Source organism: Podarcis cretensis (assembly GCF_951804945.1).
Source record: "Podarcis cretensis genome assembly, chromosome: 8".
Lineage (NCBI taxonomy): Eukaryota > Metazoa > Chordata > Lepidosauria > Squamata > Lacertidae > Podarcis > Podarcis cretensis.
In genome coordinates, this window is record NC_137177.1 from 92,620,555 (window position 1) to 92,642,426 (window position 21,872).

The following is a 21,872-nucleotide window of genomic DNA, read 5'->3' on the forward strand; positions in this document are numbered from 1 at the left end:
ATGGCTGTGGAAGGGGCAATTTGCCTCCTATAGTCATCAGGCTACTGGGCCCTGGGCAGGGCAGAGAGGTTTATGCTGTGCCACCCACTCCAGCGTGGTGTGTACCTTAATTTTTTCTTTTCTGCCACCACCAACAAAATTGGTGGAGTCTTGATGGGCAGGGGGCATAAAAATTTGCTTGTGGGGCTGGATCAGACCTGTCCAGGTTGGCTATAAGTGCAACCTAGAGAAAGTTAGCACCAAAAAAACTAAAAATCAATTTTTAAAATAGGTATATTTAAGTGCTGTGCCACTGGATTCCATGACTTAGGTGTGTCGAACTTTCTAAGTTTCCTATGCTGTCCTTTAAATATAGGGAAACCCAAATAAAAGCTATCATGTTTGACGTGTTACACATGCGTATCTGACCTCTTCCCAGGGTACATGTCTATCAAACAAAGGTGATTTTATGCTGCCCCAGGATGATGGATACTGGAGAAAATGGTATTTAGGAAAGGGCTAAAACAACCAAAGGCACTACAAGCAACTACTTACAGGGCATCCAGAGAGCTCCCTTGTTTCGGGCCCTGTGGGATTCTCTGCAGGTCCACAATGTCTGTCTGTAGGGCCATCGTCTTCTTCACCAGCTGCTCAACTTCCTCCTCCTTGGGAGGCAGAGGAGGGGACAAGGAAAGGACAGCAAACCAGGAATGGTTTGGTCATGTTGCAAGACATTATTTCCAGTAGCTTAGGCTGCAGGTAACCCAGCTCTTTCCAGCCAGTCTTAAACAATCCCAGGCTAGCAATGAGACAGTTGTATCATGCCCAAGGAGGCTGGAGGAAATGCCCTTTTGATACCAGGCACCTGCGCTCTGCCTTCTGCCATTGACTCAAAATTCACAGCCAGAGCTGGTGTTGTGAGGGGCTTGCAGTCTTGAGCCCACCTGCTGACTCCTCAAGAGCAGCCTTCACCGATCTGGCACCCTCCAGATATTTTGGGCTACAACTGCCGTCAGCCCCACCCATGACAGCCATGCGAATGGGGGTTGATAGGAATTGTAGTCCAAAACATCTGGAGGGTGCCAGGTTAGTGAAGGCTGACTAAGATCCATCCAGGGGAAACAAATTTCAAAGCCAACCAACCAAGTAAAACAAACAAATATACAGATGTTTTGTTGCCACACTGTTAGCTTTTGGCCAACACACTGGAAGGTATAATTTTCAGAGCCTTTTGACAATACTTGAAGTTCTACCTCTGAAGCCAGCAAGACAGACAATGGTGTTGGCATAATTCTAGTACCTAAACCTAGCACTTCTCACCTGTGTGCTCCTCTTGCAAAAGCACAGCAGGTGCTGACAAGAAGGAAATTTGCATTCTGGCCTTCCTCTTATGGCTTGCCCTCTGCAAAGAGGCTCATCTGGCCTCCACATTAACATCTTTAAGATGATCTGGAATGTTGCTTAAGGTCTTATTGCTGTTGGGTATCTTTTTGGGTATCTTTCTGGGTATCTTTTTAGCCAGATCAGTTTTAATTGTGATTGTGATTATTATTTGGACTTAGCTGTTTGTTTCAAAAGTCTCTCTAAATACCTTACCAGAAAGAGAGCCAAAAAGAGCATATCACAACCATCACAATGGCCCATAAAAAGACCTAGCCAGACTTCAGCAGCTTGGGGGATGTGACTGAACTAGTTCTAATTATTATTTTAAGTGGTTTGGCTGAAAGAGTTACATTTTTATATTGCTCATTTTTAACAGATAGTTATCACAGTTTATTCATTGCTTTCCCTGTTAAGTCACTAGTAACACAGTCCTCGTCAGTGGCCTTTGGTAAGCCCTCACTCTCAGCTTCAGCTCTCCATCAACCATATGGGTGCAATACCATATGCAATACCAGGTCTTGCAGGGCTGGTACAAGGATCACCAAGACAAGGTTTTTTAAAGATACTTGGAACACTTTAAAGCAGGGGTGGGGAGACATCAGGCTTGGGGATCCACTTTGCTTGTTACTAGAACATCAAGATCCACCAACCAGAACCTGATGCAAAAGATGCACAATGAAGAGAATTCTGAGCTCAGGAATTTACTGTATGTTCCAGAACAGGATGGAGCTCACAGTCTATACTGCCTGCTATCTACACTGTGGGTGGCAGTGACTCTTGAGGGTTTGGGACAGGGTTCTCTGCCAGCCCTAGCCAGAGATGCTATTCGAGATTGAATCTGAACCTTTGGCATGCAAAAGAGATCCTCTACCATTGAGCTCCAGCCCCTCCCCAAGCTATTTTCATATCAAAGCTGCTTGTCTCAAAAGGTTTTCATTTCAGCAGTATAATTTAGGACAGGTAGGGGAGAGTCATTCTGCTGCTGCCATGGTTAAGCAACTGAGAGTCAGAAATGCATTCTGGTTTACTGCAAATCACTCATAGAGATCTAGCCTCTGCCCACCTCTGCTCTCAAGTACTTGTTATTGTTTATTGTTACTGGGTCCTCTTATTCTTCCTCCTCCTGTGACCACACAACTCTGTTAATCTCCAGCTAATTTTCTACCCCTTGCCCACAAGCTCTGAAAGAAACAAGGAACATCTTGGGTTTATTCCTCGTCCATTAATCTGCTGCTTCCCAAAGTCCAACAATTCAGACAGGATTGCCAAGAAATTGATCCCAGCCACCTCACAGGTTATGGCCTGGTAACTCTAACCATCCTTTGCAAGGCAAAACACTCATCCAAGCAAAACAAAAGAGAAAAAAGTCCAAGCCTACCCGCCCACAGAGCTCCACAGTCTGCTCCATTTCCTTCCATGCAAGCAGCAGTTTCTCAGAAGCTGTAAAAAGAAAAGAGCTCTGGTTTTCAAGAGACCCTTCCTAGATCAGCAAAAGTATCCCTTTGAGCCTTCTCAAGGAGTCACCATAAACATTAGATGCTGTGGCTGGTGAAAACCAAGTCTGATGGGGGAATATGGGAATTTAGGGCAGGGCTGATGCAAGACATGGTTTAATGAAAAGAGGCATTGAGAACAACTCATTTTTACAGGAACCCTTTTCTAAACTGAGCTAGGACTAGAATCATAGAATCCTAGAGTTGGAAGAGACCACAAGGGCCATCGAGTCCAACCCCCTGCCAAGCAGGAAACACCATCAGAGCACTCCTGACATATGGTTGTCAAGCCTCTGCTTAAAGACCTCCAAAGAAGGAGACTCCACCACACTCCTTGGCAGCAAATTCCACTGTCGAACAGCTCTTACTCTCAGGAAGTTCTTCTTAATGTTTAGGTGGAATCTTCTTTCTTGTAGTTTGGAACCATTGCTCCGTGTCCGCTTCTCTGGAGCAGCGGAAAACAACCTTTCTCCCTCCTCTATGTGACATCCTTTTATATATTTGAACATGGCTATCATATCACCCCTTAACCTCCTCTTCTCCAGGCTAAACATGCCCAGCTCCCTTAGCCATTCCTCATAAGGCATTGTTTCCAGGCCTTGGACCATTTTGGTTGCCCTCCTCTGGACACGTTCCAGTTTGTCAGTGTCCTTCTTGAACTGTGGTGCCCAGAACTGGACACAGTACTCCAGGTGAGGTCTGAAGGGGTCTGTTGCTGTTCACACTGAGGCGGAGGTGATTAGAGAGCTCTGACATGCAATATAATAAAGGTATGAAGTCCAAGATCAAAGGCCATCCTAGAAGTCAACAGGAAGCCTTTGAGGCACCACAGACAAAAGAAAAGCTTGTGAAAGCAGGGAACTGTCCAGGAGTATTTAGATTCTCATCAGACATTGAAAATGGGGTGAGAGCACATGGGGCACAACTCCTGTCACTGCAGGGAATGCGCGGGTGGGGGTGGGGGTGGGGGTGGAGAGCAGGCCAGGAACCACTTTCCTCAACCAACGCCAAGCTATGCAATAATACAGACAAGAAGATAAACACAATTTCTTAAGCGTATAAAGCAAATAAGCACTATTAAAATTCTGTTGTTTGTTTAAATTCTCTCTCCCTCCAAGAATTCCCTGCACAAAAATATCCTGGCAGATGAAGAAGGAGAAGTTTAGCCTAACCCCCTGTCACCCAGCCCATGCTTTCTGGCCTGGGGAAGGATTCAGACTTGCTATCATTTCTTAGCAGTCTCTGGTGGTCCAGTTGAGGAAGAAGCGCAAAATGTGATACTGTAGAGAGCGTGACCTGGCATCAAGGCAAACAAAACCCAGGGAAGAGGTCTGTCCTAGCAACTGCTTTCCTATCATTAAAAACAGCTAAACTCACTGATTCCAAATTCAGTTTGCTCATTGTACTTCTCCAAGTCAATCTGGATACTGGCTTTGAAGAAGTCCAGCTTTGCCTTCAGCTGCTGCGATAGGGAGGCCATCGTGTTCTTCATCTTGGAAAGGGTACTGTTGTGGCGCAGAAGGTTCCTCCTACAGAACCAAGCAGAAAGAGAGAGAAAGAGTTGCCCCCTTGGAGGCCCAGCTGACCAGACCTTGTCTGCTCCCCTTTGCTTGGGCTCCACAGCCATCATCCCCACCCAGCGTCAGCACAATGACATGGTGCACCTTTTAACCAGTAGTTCTGTCTCAGTCTCAAAGACAGTATTGTAAATTTATATGACTGTCTGTCTATAAATATTCCTGGGGTGGCTCGCTAACACTGCAGCATATAATAATATAAACCAACAAAAAGCATTAAAAAACCAGCCAAGAAAAAAACAACAATAGAGACAGCATCAAACATTTACAGTCCGGATTAAACTAAAAATGCAAAAAGCCTTGGTCAATAAAACCTTGGCATAGAAAAAGCCAAAGAGGAGCCAAGCAGGAGCCTTTTTCATATAATCTGTATTTAGAGTGGCATGCAATCCACACAGCTGGGGTACACAAATGTGGTTACTGAGGGCAAAAAATTAGCCCCTTGGTAATTTCCGTGTTTCTCCTTTCCTTTTTAAAGCAAGGCTTCCAGCCCCAAGAACTACAAGCATAAGCAGAACAACACCTGGGAGCCCTCTTGAGGTTTCAGAAGGCAGGCCTTCCAGCCATAGCCCCAGACTCTCTGCACCCTCTCACCCTGGGCTAGCATAAGAAAAATCAATTGGCCAAATAAATATAATGCAAATTTGCAGAAATGTTTAAGGCATTGGAACTGAAGCGTCTCTGGGCACAGAACAGGGAACATTTCCTTTGTGGTGCAGACTTCACTTAGGCTGCTCATAGAACAGGCCAGCGAGGTCTGAGCCCAGTGGACAGAACTGGCAGCCCCAAACGTAGCAGGATCCCATCACGCACATGGCTGCCCGCTGCCCGTGCTGGAGCTGGTGGAAGTCCTCATTCAGTCTTCGGATGGTATGCCAGACCTGCCCCCACACTTTGCGCAGCTGGAGGAAGGAGAGGTTCTTCTTTGGATCTTGAACTGCAGAAGAAAGAAGAGAAGGATCGACAGGGAAGAGGGACACAAGTGGGGAAACCCAAACCCACAATTAGGATTTTGTATGCTTTACATGCCAAGTGCTGGTTTCTACAAAATTAGAATATGTCTGGCCTTTTTCAGGCTATCCCAGGACTTGACTGGTCTCTTAATTAGCTGGATGCTACAAAAATCCTCAGTTCTGCAACCAGCAAGCCAAAACTACTCCCTGACTTGTTTCTTTCAGCCCCTGCCTGCATGGTGAACCAAATAATTATCTAGTCAATCATAGGCGTGGGTTCTACCGCTGCCACAGACATCAGTGGCAAAAATACCCACCTGTTGGCTCATCTCCCAGGAGATGCAGATACAACCAATGAATGAGAGAGCATCCGTAGTCTGTGTCTTACACGGTCCACCTGCCTGTCATCACACAACTTACAAGTGTCCATTAGGTTTTGAGATACGGTAACTAACTTTGTCTACACAGGCAAGGAATCCCAAAAGCTCCTTATCTTGCCAGCATTTCCTGACTCTTTCAGTTCATTCCAACTTCTGCAGTAAAAACATCAGGGGCTGAATTAATTTGTTATCTCAGTCTTACTGATCAATATATATATATATATATATATATATATATATATATATATATATTTAAATAATATTTAATCATAGAATCATAGAGTTGGAAGAGCCCACAAGGGCCATCGAGTCCAACCCCCTGCCAAGCAGGAAACACCATCAGAGCACTCCTGGCATATGGTTGTCAAGCCTCTGCTTAAAGACCTCCAAAGAAGGAGACTCCACCACACTCCTTGGCAGCAAATTCCACTGTCAAACAGCTCTTACTGTCAGGAAGTTCTTCCTAATGTTTAGGTGGAATCTTCTTTCTTGTAGTTTGGAACCATTGCTCCGTGTCCGCTTCTCTGGAGCAGCGGAAAACAACCTTTCTCCCTCCTCTATGTGACATCCTTTTATATATTTGAACATGGCTATCATATCCCCCCTTGACCTCCTCTTCTCCAGGCTAAACATGCCCAGCTCCCTCAGCTGTTCCAGATCACTGGTGGCTTTGGGCAAGCCAATCCTCCTTAGGCTAAACTAGCTCACCAGGTAGCCAAGAAAATATACAAAAATATATTTCCTATGATGAAAAGCGAGTAAAACAGAAATTGTGGAATGACACATCTAGAGGCTGCCACCGTGTCGCCTTGTGTTCAGTGTGGTATGTATTCTGCAATTCATGTATGTACAGAAACCTGATTTGTCATAGTATGGTGTCCTGAGTTCTTAAAAAAAATTTTTTTAAGTAAGTTCCTAGCCCATACGGTTGCAGAGATAAGCTTGAAAGTGTGTAGGCAAAACCAGGAAGAATCTCAGCAGCCAGAGAAGACCTCAGCTGTATGAGGATTTCTAGTGGCTGGAGGAGTGCTCACTGCCCCTCCTCAGTCATGCCAGGAAAGGAAATATAAAACTATATGCTGCAAGTTTTTATGCCATAAATTGTTATTTTATGATACTTCATTTTCAACTGTATTTTATCATTTTATGTTGTAACCAGAATAGAGAATGATATATTGGGCAGCTTTATATAAATATAGCAAATAAAACAAGGTGCTTAATTTGTACATGTTACACGTTTCTTGAAGCAGAATTTGGATTATTATTTTTGTAAGCACAGAGCACACATATATTTCCAATCAGTCACAAAGGCAGCAAGTATTCCTCACTATATATTCATCTCAAAACAATTAATTGTTCTCCCCCCCCCCCCCAAGTAGCACCAAAACACAGAAAAGGTTCTTACGAATACTGTTAATGCTTTCCGGATGAGGTCGGGGAGAGATCTGAGGCCTGTATGTAACTTTTCGGTTGTCGAACAGGAAGAAGAGGCCTGTGTCAGCAACTGTGGCATCATTTAGCTGCAAGGAAAAGGAAACACGGATCCCTTATCGTGGGGCCTATAACTTGGAAACATCTCCTACAATCATGCCCTATCCAAAGGACTAAGAGCGGCCAACAGAAATAGGATATTAATAGCTAGTTCTCCAAAGGAGTCACTCAAAGTCATTCTCCCAAGTGTTCTATCTGAAAGAAATAACATTATGTAGGGAAAAGATGCAGTGTTTTTAATACAATGAGAAAATTAGTACCTCATTCATTGCTACACAAGTCCTGTTCCTCATCCCTCAAGCCTCTTCTGTTTCCCTTGTTATCTTTCCTTGAGTGGTTTCCTTTGCTCACAAATTTACTCTCAACCAAACCATCTCCCACAAAAAGGGGAATCCATCCCCCTGCTTCTGCACTCCCCATCCCTTTAAAACAATGGCAATTCCTTCCAAGGGTTTGTAGTTAAGGTAAAGGACAAAACTGAAATTTCACTAGCTGGGAGTATTCCAAAAGCAACAGGAGCTAATTTGGTACCCATGGGTGAAAATGTTATTGGACACACCTTGATATCAGCCAGATACTGAGTGGCTGGTTTCTCAGAAAATAATGCCAACCCTCCTTCCTGAAGTATCTCCTGCTCCTGCTCTGGGATGCCAGTGTCTGCCTGGATCTTGGCTTTCACACTCTGCAAGGTCTCGTCCTCTGCCAGAGGATACACGTGCACAGTGCCCGTTACCATGTCTAGGATCTGCACCAGCTGCAAAAGAAAAAAAAACCCAAAACAGAGAGAAACTGGAACCAGTACAGGACACATCCCAACTTGCTCCAGTTTGAGAATTTGTCCAGAAATAAAGGCCACCAATAGCAAGACCACCCTCTCTGCCAGAGTAAAAAAAAGGATAATAGGCAGGGGTAAATTCTGCTTCAGAGCAATTCAGATTCTGGGACTCCATGCATAGAGAATGTTTTTGGCACAAACAAGCCATTTCCCATCTGCATTCTGAGGTGGTGCAACCAGATGGAGCACAGCACCATATATTAATCTACATGACTTGTTTCTCTCCCTTTCTCTGCATCAGCCAGAAAACTAAATGTATCTTTGGACACTAAGTGGCTTATAGGGAAATTTCAAACCTACTTCAGCAAAGCTGTGAAACTGCCACTAAAATGTTTTCACACTTATCTATATTTAAATATTTGTCATGCCTCTTTCCAAAGAAAATCTCTGATAAACGTATTGCACAGTAAAAACAAAAACAAACCTAATATTTGATACATTACTCTGTAATATAATATACTGAATACAGTAATGCAACTCTCTCAACAAATAAAATTTTTAAAGTTAATAAAAACTTGTCAGTTTAGCTAACTGGTGGCACTGAGTAAATAAAAATATCATTACCTTTCAGAAAAACAGAAAATGTGTACACATATAATTTATTTGAGCAATTATATAGTATGCTATATACCGTATCAAGCTCACACCAAGTGACGTAGATAATAATAGAGCTTCAGGCGGAATTTGAAACACTGAATGGATACAGACAAAAATAAGGCATGAGGGAAACTGAATCACCAAAATTTTGTGAAGGAAAGGCAAGAGTAAAACGAAAAGCTTTTAGGGCCTCCCTGAATGCCAACACTGAAGGAGCCAAATGAATATTCAGTGGAATAAAGTTCTGCAAGGCCATGACCTTGTCTTGGGTGCTCACCAACCAGCCAAATGGATGTCACCAGCAGAGACACAAGAAGGACCTCAAGCATAGATTTTGATTATGGGGTTTTATAGGAGTAGGAATTCTTTCAGTAATTCAGCTCTAAACCATTTATGGCCTTAAATGTTAACATCAGCTCTTCAAATTGGGATCCAGCAACAGCCAGTGCAACTGGCACGAAAGTGGTGCCATGTGTGCAGAACTCCTGGTGCCCATTTTGCAGCAAGAGAAGTTTCTGTACCACAACTGCTCCAATAAGCCACTTTAGATTATTCCCTATTTTTTGCAATGTCACATCTAAAGGAAATAAAGCGAAATCTACAGGCACCCCCCCCCATTAATAACACTTACTTTTAAATTCAATATATCATCCAAAGCCTTGAAACAACCATTGGGGCCATATGTAGGGTCAGTGCCTCTCTGCCGCGCATGCCATTGGAGCATCAGCTGCAGCCATTTCTCCAGCCGCTCAGCCAAAACACTGAAGGAAAGCAGGAAAAAGAAAGCACTGGAATGAAGAAAATGCTGAGGTGGGTGTGCAGGGGGATGAGTCAAACATCTTTTCTGCAGAGAAGAGTCCTAAAAGTTATGTTTAAGAGACATAACATATTCTGCAGACTTGCTATTCTCTCTCCATGGTTCCATTCACGGGACCCTTAACAACAGGATGGATCCCATGGGATTCCTGCCTCCCCAATTCCCTCAAATTAACTAATAAGCTTTTTGGGGGCAGGGATCCTTTCCCCCTACGAATGTTATTCAAAAATGAAGGTATGCATTGATGGTGGTATGTTTTAATTATAATTGTTGTTGGTTGCTGCATAAATTGCCAGATGTGGGGTTCAGAGCAAGGAAAACCCAAGTTAAAACCTCTGCTTAGCTACAAGACTCAATGGATGGCCTTGGACAAAACATTCACTCACCTAACTTGCCCCACAGGGAACAGAACCTCACCCTGAGCCACTTAGAGGGAGGGCAAGACTGAACTACAATAAATAAGCCAACTCTTCTTCCTATCATGTCTCCTCTCAGTCTCCTCTTCTCCAGGCTGAACATACCCAGCTCCTTCAACCGTTCCTCATCAGGCTTGGTTTCCAGACCCTGGATCATCTTGGTCACGTTCCTCTGCACGCCTTCCAGCTTGTCAACATCCTTCTTAAATTGTGGTGTCCAGAATTGGACACAGTAGCATTCCAGGTGTGGACAAGTGGGACTATTACTTCCCTTGATCTGGACACTATACTTCTGTACAGAATAGCATTCGCCTTTTTTGGCTCTAAATACACTCCTCAAGTCCTGGTTGACCAGTCATAAAATAAGCAGTGGAAGTTTCTTAACAACAACTCATTTGCATAAATTGCTGTCTGTTCATAACTGTGATTTGAGAGTTGCAGAACCAGAAACAAGGAAAGTCCCAGCCAGCCTGCAAAATGGGCAACCGAGTTTTCCTTGAGGTGTCAGTCGTTCCTTACCAGTTCAGATTGTTGGGGTGTGGCAGCTTGCTAGAAAATTTCACTTCTCCCGACAAGTCCTCATAGACAACAATATCCAGCTCACTTTTCTGCCGGACTTTTGCATGCCTAAGAAGAAGCACACATTGGGTGGGTTCAGACTTTAGCTTACCCAAGGCCTTTTGCTACAGCAGAGGAAGAATTTAGGAGCTTTCGGTTCCATTTTAAATTAATCACAGCTTGCAGTGTCATCCAAACCCACACAAACTGGTTAACTGAAACATGCCAACATCAAACCAGAGTTTATGAGGATGGCTTACCTCAACCAGCCATACTAAACATTAACCAATTTGCCTGGAAGAAAAGGCAAGCTGTGGTGAAGCTAAAATGGAAGCAGAAGCTTTCAGGCTGCCCCTTGTGGCCACTCCAGAGGAAATGGGAGGGAGTGGAAGAGCCCTTTCTGGTCACGCTAAGCCATACCTTGACCCCAGAAGTCCAAGCAGTGGTGTCTTCCAGAGTGGATCACTACAGGGCTTGCCACTACATGTGGTGATGAGGAAGCTGCAATTATTTCAGAATGCTGCAGCACAATTGTTGACAGGAATGAGGCCTTGTCAAAATACTACAGCTCTGCTCAGAAGTCTGCACTGAGTGCCCATTTGCTACTGGGCCAAGTTCAATGAGTCACTCTTAGAATATAAAGCCCTTAACAGCTTGGCACCCGTTTACTCGTGGGATTGCCTGACTCTTCATGTGCCCACTTGACTGCAGAACTAGCACTGCTGCAGCTACCAAATAATATCCATTCTGCATTTTTGTGTGGCAGCACTTGAGAGTCTGCCGCTCCCTGCCTCCTGGCACCAGGCGTGTGTCTTCACTGCACTTCTTCCAGCACCTGCTTCAAACATTTTTTTCATCAAGCCATCCAGACACGTAAAAGCTACATGTGTTTTAATCTGTTTTTAGCTTACGGTTGATTTTCAGTAGTTCTGAATGTTTTCTAAATATCTATTTTCAGCGGTCTTTTATTGACAAAGGCGATGTTTTATTTTTTGGAAACCACTTCGAGGTTTTGTTACAATCAAACAGTATGTGCGTTAATGAAATAAATACATCTAAACACACTCATTACCACACAGAGAACTGTCTCTGAGGACTGTGTCTAAGACCTGGAGGAAAGGTTCTCTCCGTCTGAAGCCAATGGTACTGTGCAGAAGACCACCTGGCTTGGCACCTGCGACAGAATGAACACCCTTCTCTCCAGCCTCTGGAGTAGATTTTCAGCTTAAAAAACCAAGACTGTTCGGATTCTGTTTTGTTTTTAATCAGACACCATATGATTGTACAATTATACATTTAAACCATGGATGGGGAACCCGTGGTCCTCCGGGTGCTGTTGAACTATAACTCCCACCAGCTCCTGCCTCCAATGGCACCTGGAGGGCCACAGTTTAAATCAGAAGTCGCAAATGTAATAGTGAATAAAACCAGTATGGCAAGAAAAAAGAAGACATCCACCAGAGACAGGCAGGATAGCCAAACAGGTGAGGAAATCTTGGTTGCTGCCAAGACATGTTATTTGAAGCTGGAGCCAGGCTCACCTCTCAGATGCAAAATGTGCCTCTTTTTATACACCACTATAGAAATTATTAAGTTATTTCTTACAGATCACCCTGATCAGCATTAACTCCTCCTCTCACCTCCCTGCCAAGAAAAATACTAACCGTTGTATTCTCAGTTTTCAAGTGAAAAGGACCTCACAATGGAGCCAGAGTTACTCACCATTGCACTGGCTGCCATGAGGGAAGAAAAGGTCGGAAGCCTGTGATACACTCAAAGGCCAATGTGCCAAAGCTCCAGTAATCCACAGTCACTGTGTATTTCTGCTGCTCCAGAAGTTCCGGGGCCTGAAACATTGAGAACCAGGAAAAGGCTAGCAGTGCAATCCTTTACCTGTCTACTCAGAAGCAAACCCCTTTGAGTCCAATGAGACTCACTCCTAGGTGGAATGCAATCCTACACCCCACAAGCTCCCAGCTTCCTAAAAAGGCTCCCTCGAACCAGGGGAGAACTTGAGATATGATCCCTTCCCTCTACTTCCTTAAGACAGATTTTACTTAAAATAGAATTTTAAATAAATTTTAAAACAGCAATGGCCAGGCTGAGGACTAGAGACAGGAAGGAATCCATGACACAATGTAAATCTGTTGTGGAATTCACTAACACAAGATGCGGCGAGATACTAGCTTGGACAGATTCTTTGGTAAAAAACACAAAAAATCCTATTCTTCTTATTAATTACATTTATATATCACCCTTTTTCCAAGGATCACAGTATAAAAATGGGTTCATATCGGTTCAAGGTCTGTCACTGGCTACTGGCCATGAGAGCAAAATGGAACTGCCATGTATAGAGAGGCAACATACCTCTAAGGATCAGATCCTGGGGACAAACAGTACTGAAAGGCCATCACCTCCCTTGTCCCACTTAGAAGTGTCCAGATGGACCCTTGGTCGGACCCAGGAAAGCAACATTTTTGCAACTCATTTGAAATGCTTCTTCGGGATACTGGCTTTGGCTTCCTGGTTCCTAACAGCTCAGCTTCCCATCCATTTGTTGCCGCCTTTAATGTGCTGCTTCCACTCCTCCTGCCTAATTGTGCCCTCCTGGGTGCAAGCACGCTATTTGCACTTGCAAATCCTTACCAGATACTGCAATGTCCCAACGAAGGAAGTGCAAAGGCTGCCTTGATCCAGCTCTTTGGCATACCCCAAATCAATGATCTTGTGTATTAGCTGAGAGAAAGCAGAGACGGCAGTTGTGGTAAACAGAACTAGAACCTGAGAGCTTTGGCAAAAAACAACACCCAAATGGCTGATAAATATATAGCACAAGCACAGAGTTGGATCAGCTCTGGACCCAGCACAATATCCCATTCATCCTCTCTGTGCTTGGAAGAATCGAGGACTGCGAAAGTATTGTTAAGTAGTGTGATCACGTCTGGAGAGGATTCCAAAAAAACAGCCAGCCCTTCAGAGCTGAGAGGGACTAAGCCCTACAGCTGACAACTTTCCCAAACAGAAAAGCAGGACCAACCTGCCACAGCCCACCATATACCAGACCTCATGATTCACACCAAAGTGCCACAACCAGAGAGCATCTGCGCTGCAAAGGGATGCCTGCACATCAACAAATTCAAAGTGATTTGAGCAAGACCACCAGAACATGCTGCAGGAAACCTCCAGCCAGCTTAGTCTTTTCTTTTGTAAGTAAACATGCTAGATCAGTATCTTAGCCGAAGCACACCCAACCCCTATTCACTGAGTCTTCTCAAACAGCGCCTTTGGCAGGAGGGATACAACTCTGCCCAGCACCCTGCCTTAGTGGTGACAGGTGGGGAAGCTTAACAGAAGAGCATCACCCACCCTCTCTTTTCCTTGTTGAAGGACAATGTTTTCTGGTTTCAGGTCTCTATGGATGATCCTGTTCTCGTGAAGGTATCTGAGAGCAGAGGCTGAGACGGAAGGGGGTGGAGAAAGAGGGAAAGAGAGAGGAATGTATTGTCATGACCAAAATCTATCCGTATGAATCAATTAGTGCATTCTGTTGTTAACTCAGAAAAGCAGCAGCAGCACTGTAAAGGCTCAGAGCCAGTGCCGGATTTACGTATAAGCTAAACAAGCTATAGCTTAGGGCCCCACTCTCTTGGAGGCCACCAAAAAATTAAAGGAAAAAAAACCTGGATGTGCATTTCCAAAATATATGGTAAAAAACAAATAAAATAAAACCTACATACAGCAACAGTGGCAAATGGCTTTAGATACCTATTAGGTCCATAAATTACCATATAGCATATATTCAACACAAAAAACAGACAATTTGCTTTTGACAAAGGACAGCTGGACATATAAAGGGCCCCATTACCTTCAGTAGCTTAGGGCCTCATCAAACCTCAATCTGGCCCTGCTCAGAGCACCAGAAGTGCAGCGTCTGTCATTAGAAGTAGAGCAGCAGAGTTCACGTGTAGCAGCAAGAACACACAAGCACAAGGTGCAGTAGCCTCACAGCTGGGGCCATCCAGACCAGCTGCTAGAGCACATTTCTCCTGAGAATCTGTTTTGCCCTGCCCTGATTTCTAACTCCTACTCTAGCCAAGGGATAGAAGAAAAAGCCCTTGCATGTATGAGAACATCTTTTTTTTGATAAGGACATATTCAAAAGATGAGATAGTACCCGAGACATAAAATCTGATAGGCATCTGCAACCACACCACCCAGGGGACACCAAATCCTCATTGAAATGAGGAGTTCTTGCACACACCTGTTCATTTCAGTGCGCTTGTTCCCTGACAGGTGTTTGCATCTCACTATGCTGTCCTTAAGGTAAAGGTAAAGGGACCCCTGACCATTAGGTCCAGTCGTGATCGACTGGCTGAGGGAGCCGGCGTACAGCTTTCGGGTCATGCGGCCAGCATGACTAAGCCGCTTCTGGCGAACCAGAGCAGCACACAGAAACGCCGTTTACCTTCCTGCCGGAGCGGTACCTATTTATCTACTTGCACTTTGACGTGCTTTCGAATTGCTAGGTTGTCAGGAGCAGGGACCGAGCAATGGGAGCTCACCCTGTCGCGGGGATTCAAACCACCAACCTTCTAATCGTCAAGTCCTAGGCTCTGTGGTTTAGCCCGCAGCGCCACCCGCGTCCCAATATGCTGTCCTTAATTCCACTCAAAACCCGCCATCTGAGGCTCCTTACCTCCCCACAGGGCCACCTCTGGTCACTTACCAATGTCTGACAGCAAGATAAGGATAGCTCTCTCCCGCAGGCCACAGCAGTTCTCAAGCTGATTCAGGTGCTGAAAGGTGTAACGAGAGGACATGAGAAAGGTTTCTGTTGAGCTTCCATATGTGTTAACCATTATGTGGTTAAACGGTTTAAAAAAAACCCCAACTTAGACTGAGTTTTAGCACACACGAAAAACTTAAAACAAATCCTTATTTCTTTTTTTAAAAAAATATTTTTTATTAACCGACCAATCACATCAAATCAAACCAAATTACATAAATTACAAAGCCAAATTTTAAATTTTTGTTGGGGGTACCCATATTTCAAGTTCTGAAGGGGATCCAGTCATCTTCTTGCTGCTGCTTTAATGTCCACAAATCTGTCCATATGATGTTCACAATACTGTCCAGTCCTTTCTTATTGTTTTCCACATCTCTTGTTATTCTCATATATTTTTCCTTTCTCATTGTGACCTCTGATGCTCTCCAAAGCGGGTTAAAACAAGTTGTAATCCTGTGTGGATATTTTTATTCATCCAAGAACCATATTCAGACGGTTTCCGTATATCATCACTTCATTAAATAAAAACAGTCTTACCGTCGTTAATCTTCACAAGTCTGTCGCCTTTCTCCCAACCTCTGAGGAGGTTCGCCAGGAATGCAGTCCGAAAACAAATCCATTCCTCCTCCCGGCTGTAAATCCTTTGACAAAGCCTGGCGACTGTTTTTATTGCTGCATCACTCCAAAAGCTCTTATTCTTTACTCAATCTCCATAAAACATACTTTTGGTTAAAGTTCATTTCCACACAGTCCTTAAACATCCTGCTTAGGTCAGTTAGCCAACGGATCCAGTATGAGGAGGGGTTCTTGGTTAATCACATAGAAGAAAAGAAAAAAAGTCGTCCCCCCCATCCAGTCCCGCTGCTGACATACCCAGCCTTTAATGTGTCTTCTCCATGAAATATTCCTGTTACTCCGACCCGTCGCTCTTCTTTCAAGGAGGTCCCTTCAGTTAGCAGTCTTCACTCCCCTTCTTCACTTGAAATATGTGCATTTGCTTCTTCCAAATTAATTATTACAAATTGCTGCAGCTAGTGGACAGCGTCCAGGAGAGCCGGAGTCCACACAAGGGCATTCTGCCTAGTGCCCTCACCCCCTTCTTTCGAATCTGGGGGTGATTTATGGGCACAGCAGGCAAGGGCAGTGTTCCCCATATCCTTGGGGCAACAAGGGAGGCTGCATACTCCCATCACAGCCTCTTAATTACCTCGTGTGGGCCGGAGAGATGTTATTGTCAGCCATCTTCCAATGCGCCCCTAGTGGCCCCCCAACAGATCCTTATTTCTTGATGAATAGCCTTTGTACTACAATGTAACTTAAATAGAAACTTTCTTTAGAGAAAAATTTCCTCCAAAAGCATTTTATTTAAAAAAAAATCTGATTTAAATCAAGAAAATCTGATTTAAATAAAAAAAATCCATTTTTAAAAAATTTCTTTCAAAATTTATTGCTTTTTATCCACCCTGATGGGGATTGTACCTGAGGCCTTGGGATTATCAATCAATCAATCTTTATTACGGTCCAGAGACCCAACAAATCATTACAAATCAATACACAATTCATACAGCCTACCTCCAGGTTAAACAAGCATTTTGTTTAGAATATAGGGCTCATTTGTTCTTGCAAGCACCGATAAAAACTTTGCCACTGCTAAGACTTCCGGGTTAGCGCCATCGGCAATGGCGGAATTCCTCTGATCCAGAGGAACCCACTCCGCGAAAATCGGGTCTTGCCGCCACGGCGAAGGCGGAGACCCTTTAAAAATCCCAGGCGGAGGAAGCCTGGGAACGTGGGATTCGGCTGACACCAGGAGCGCCCCCCCTACACGCAAGGAAACCCCTTTTTCGGGGATCCGAAGCGACGTGGGGTGAGCGGCGCGGTGTTTTGAATCGACCGCTATTTTTGTGGAGTGAAGCTGCACAGCCGTTGCCGGAGAGCGCTGACTTTTTCCTGTGGACAATTGGACTCTAAACAAGTACCCGTGAGTAGAACGGAAAATTGGGCTAAGAAACATTTTAATTTGGCACTCGAGCGGGAAGGTTCTAAACAGGAAGTCCACCTTCCGCTTTTGTAAATAGCCTGAAGCAAAAATTGTGCAAGCTAAAGTCTGGAAAGTTGTACATAAAGGTTTAAAATTCCTCCTGTTTTAACCATATAAACCCCTCTTGGAAGCAGGAGTAAAGAGGGGGAATTTTGACTGTTTAAGCCTGCAGGAGAGAGAGTAAAGAAAGATAAATTTCCACCGTCTCAAACCTGGGAACGGGGTGTCAGAGACAGAGATTTTTGGTGAAGTTCATTGACTGTGAAAGGAGCATCCTTTGACAGATAGTTAAAGAAGAGAAACAAATTGTCTCCAATGTTGCCTTTTGCATTTAAAAGAAACAAGAAATCTGAAAAATGAAAGTAACTTTCTTTTGTTGGATCTGCTTTCAAAAGATGGATACAAATAGAAATTGTCTTCTCTAGAGGGAGCTTGTTAAATTGTTGCTGGAGTCGATCTGGGGACTCTACAGCTGCGGTGATAAGGATCGTGGGATCAGACTGTGACCTTGAACAAAAATGTGTTTGGAAGAAGTTTTGGTGCTTGCCTTTTGCAAGACAAGCGCTTTGTTGGAGCAGATACATGAGAAGATGGACTTGATGACTGTTGCAATCAAAAATTTTGGACAAACAGCGAATACTTATACAGAAACCATCCAGGAGCCAACTCAGGAACCTGCTTTGACAGAGCAAGTGCAAGCGCAGAAGATAATGGAGGAGGCTGCTGTTGAACCTCAAGTAATACAAATGGAGAAGCCCGAGGCCCTACAGGAGCATAAGCCGTTGTTGTTGAAGGTTGAATCTGGAGTGGGCCAGGGGGGGGTCTGGAGTTGTGGGGGCCCTTAAGTTTGGAGGGACTTTGAAACATGCCTTTAAATATTTTCTGGACTACACTGTTGATTGTGGGGAATGGGACTGTGGGGAATGGGCCGATCTGCTGAGGAGAGACAGAGATATTTTTGAGTTGGAACATCCCCAAGACCTACTCCTCAATGAGAAAGGAAAGGAATTAAGAAAGAGATCAACAAAAGATAAGGTAAAGTGCAAGTACAAACAAGAAGAAGATCTGCAGAAGGGACATGGAAAAGACTTAAGAGCCTCGGACATAAGATTACCAGGTTGATGGACTAGATGGAATGGACAGTAGGGACTGACATAACCCGAGACCAGGAAGAAGAGACACTGGAGGAAGACTGGAAGAAATTTTTTTACTTATATTGGGAATTAGTGTAAAATTAATGAGCATTAGGAAAATGTTGGAATGAAAATATTTGGCTTTAGTAGAAATGATATAAGGAATTATGTACAAATAAATATTAAGTTTTAAGCTTTAAGGTATTTTATAGAAAGATAAGGTTAAAATAAATTAAGGTAAATTGAATGACAGAATATAGTGAAAGATGGAAAGGATTTGCTGAGTTAACTAATAGGTTAGAATGTTAAGACAAATTATTCAATAAAAATTGAGAAAGATGGAAAGAATTTGCGGAAACAAATAACTAAACTAGAATACAAGAAGGGAGGTGTGAGGAGGTCGATGAAACAAGTAAATGAAGGATGGAGATATGGAATATTGGATGTGTGTTTTTTTATTGTTATTGGTGTATTGGTTTTTATGTGTTTTTTTTCTTTTTTGATGTACTGTTATGTATGTTTTGTTAATTTTTTGTTGTTCTCTCTTTTGCCTTTTTTTTGTAATTTTTGAAACTTCTAATAAATATTATTTTTTTAAAAAAAAAAAAACTTTGCCACTGCTAATGTTCTAGCATATGTCCAGTCTTCCAGTAGGAACTTGACACAGTGAGCCTCTGATTTTCCCGGGAAAGGTACCAGCAAGGGTAATATCAGTTCAGCCCTGGCCTGCTCATATTTTGCACAATGCAGCAAAATATGTTTTATGGAATCGATGTCTTGAGCACATGAGCGAAGTCTGTCCTGGTAGGGAACTCCTCTCAACCTGCCATCCAACACTGCAGAGGGAAAGACATTTAGTCTGGCTTTGGTGAAAAGCCTTCGGTAGTTTGGTACTGTCAGATTTTTAATGTAAAATGTTGACTTAAAGACATACCCATATTGAACTCCTACTGCCAGCGGACTACAGACTGCGTGTGATTGAGATCGCAAGTCACTGTGTGCATTATCCCATAATCTTTGATTTAAAATCTTTTGGGCGCCTTCATAACCCAGGTAATACAGTTGGGGGGGGGAGAGAGACCAATAGAGGGGGCTTTTTTAGCCATGGTTTTCTGCCATTTGCTGACAAATTGCTCATTGGTCAGGTGTTGGTACAAACCCTTCCCTAGGTTAAACATTGAAATCCTGAGCCAATATTTTAGGGCAGCCCACCACGCTTTAGTTGAAATTGGGCATTCACCAGCTTCTAACAGAAGGACAGAGTTGGGTACCTGCAGCAGAGATCGTAGAAATTTTGCCTGAAAGCCATCTAGCTTTGGCAGGTCCCCATTATGCCAGACATTTGCTGCATACAGGAGTTGGGAAACGGGCTTTGCGTTGAAAACCCTTAAGGCTGCTGGAAGATATTTGCCACCCTTTGTGAAGAAGAATCTGAGTATGGCTAGCTTTGTAATCTCCGCCTTTTGAAGGGAGGTTTGCCAATGGTGTTTCCAAGATCCTGTATGATGGAATGTGAGCCCTAGATAACTGAAGTATTTTATCTGTTCAAGGTTATGGCCATCCAGCACCCATTTAGACCGGGAAAGTCTTCTTTCGAAGACTAAAATTTTAGATTTTTCATAACTAATGGATAAACCATTTCCAGAACAGTAATCAGATAATTTCCTCAGCAGATAATTCAAACCCGGTCTGGAACGTGAAATGATGGCCGCGTCATCAGCATATAACAACAAGGGGGTGGGATTATCAGCACCACGCTCTAGCCAACTGAGCTATCTTGAAGGCACAATATCTCCACATCAGGGAAAAGAACACACTTTTCAAAGTAGCTTTCCACAGAGAAATTGATATAGTGGAATTTTCACTCATGCTATCCTTCACCTGCATTCTTAAGTAATGTAAGCAGAATAATATAAATTTAGACATTTAGGATTTTAATGCAACAAATAACATATTTGCCTCTTTCCCCATAAGAACATAAGAGCAGTCCTTCTGGCATCCTGTTTTCCCCAGTTTCTCTAACCTCCGGCAGAAACCAACCACATATTTCTAGCAACCTTCTCTGGGAGCAAGACGGCAACTGCAGCAGGAAGGTATTCAAGCAGAATTCACAAAAAGTGTCCTGCTGGATCAGGCCTTCTGTTCTCCTGCGGCCGCCAACCAAATGCCTCTAGAAGCCTGCAAGCCAGACCTGAGCGCAGCAGCAGCTCCCCCCACTTGTGATTCCCAGGAATGCTCAGGGCCTCCTGCTTCCTCCCTACAGTGGAGGAAGTCTTGACCACCTGCCTCTCCACTATCTAGGCCTCAATGGGCATTCCAGCATAAAACAGCACCAACACTCTATCCCTGCTCTCAAGGGCTTGGAACTAGCCTGTCACTTGCTGCCTGCAGATACTCGTACCTTGTATGTAAGCTTAATAATAAATATCTCTTAAATGATAACTTCAGAAGAAACCACTAATGGGTGGCACATTATTTGAGAAGAATAAAGCTCCTCCCTCTGTGCCACAAACTCAGGCAAAGCCCTCACTATGACTGGGAATACAGAGCAGCCGTTTGATTAAACCCAGTCCATTTTCTCAGTCTCCCCCCCCTTTCCGCCCCTCACTCACCCTCCTGAGATCTCCTCCCTGGCAGTACTCCATAGCCAGCAATGGCAAGTCATTCAGGGCAAGGTTTTGCATCCCTTCTGGGACATCCCGGGCGGCCACCACATTGGGGTGGTTTAGCCTGAGGAAAAGAAAACACAGTAAGATCTCAGGTGGATCTCTCACTTTACCTTTAAGCAATGGCTTTCTAACTTTCTGAGAAACACTTTCTACATTGGCCTGTCTTGCTATGCAATTCCTGAATGTCCACCATGAAACAAGTGTAGAAACAGATTCTGGAGCATATTCTTCAGAACAGGTCGTCCTGCTGGGCCCCACAATCCCCCCATGTGAACTGACAGTGTGCTCTAAAACATTCTCCTGGAGCTTCATGTTGCAGGAGGTGGGGTTTTTTAAAATAAATGTCCTTACCATTCTCATCAAGAAGACAAAAACATGAAAGAAGATTCTGCATATTAAACTCTTTGGAGGAAGCATCATGTTGGGCAGAGCTGGGGCCTGCTGTCACTGTCAGTCAGCTGACTGGTCCTGACAGCAAACGTCACTTGCCACTTGAAGGCTCCTGGCTGTCCTTTGCAGTGCTTCCCTTAATGCCACATATGGCTTGGGCAGGTGGGCACAGTTTGGGGGAAATGGCCTTGTGGACCAGACTGGGACCTGTGCAGGGCCTGATTTGGCCTGTGGACCAGAAGTTCCCCATCCTCACTTGGAAAACCAAAGCCTGGCTTAATGGGTTAATGCTGCCACACCTTCCTTCTCAAGATGGGGCAAACTAAAAGATAACTCTGTAAATAAACAGGATTAAAATCCTGGTGCTAAATGCA

General features: G+C 43.9%; 1 protein-coding gene and 1 long non-coding RNA gene across 3 annotated transcripts in view; one reads left to right on the forward strand and one right to left on the reverse strand.

Annotated features, from left to right (window-relative positions):
- IKBKB (inhibitor of nuclear factor kappa B kinase subunit beta) overlaps window positions 1-21,872 on the reverse strand; it is a 28,418-nt gene that overhangs the window by 4,637 nt on the left and 1,909 nt on the right. For both annotated transcript variants that reach the window (XM_079988998.1, XM_079988997.1), the window contains exons 3-15: window positions 21,052-21,169; window positions 15,206-15,275; window positions 13,846-13,934; window positions 13,126-13,215; window positions 12,202-12,326; window positions 10,441-10,548; window positions 9,320-9,449; window positions 7,816-8,010; window positions 7,171-7,285; window positions 5,246-5,369; window positions 4,233-4,384; window positions 2,741-2,802; window positions 535-644 (exon numbers count right to left, since the gene is read on the reverse strand). In XM_079988998.1, the coding sequence (XP_079845124.1) occupies window positions 535-644; window positions 2,741-2,802; window positions 4,233-4,384; window positions 5,246-5,369; window positions 7,171-7,285; window positions 7,816-8,010; window positions 9,320-9,449; window positions 10,441-10,548; window positions 12,202-12,326; window positions 13,126-13,215; window positions 13,846-13,934; window positions 15,206-15,275; window positions 21,052-21,169 (1,488 nt within the window). The remainder of the gene's footprint in view (window positions 1-534; window positions 645-2,740; window positions 2,803-4,232; window positions 4,385-5,245; window positions 5,370-7,170; window positions 7,286-7,815; window positions 8,011-9,319; window positions 9,450-10,440; window positions 10,549-12,201; window positions 12,327-13,125; window positions 13,216-13,845; window positions 13,935-15,205; window positions 15,276-21,051; window positions 21,170-21,872) is intronic.
- On the forward strand, window positions 1,485-4,242 carry LOC307223195. The gene is made up of 2 exons (XR_013842024.1): window positions 1,485-2,322; window positions 3,974-4,242. It is a non-coding gene; the product is annotated as an uncharacterized lncRNA (long non-coding RNA).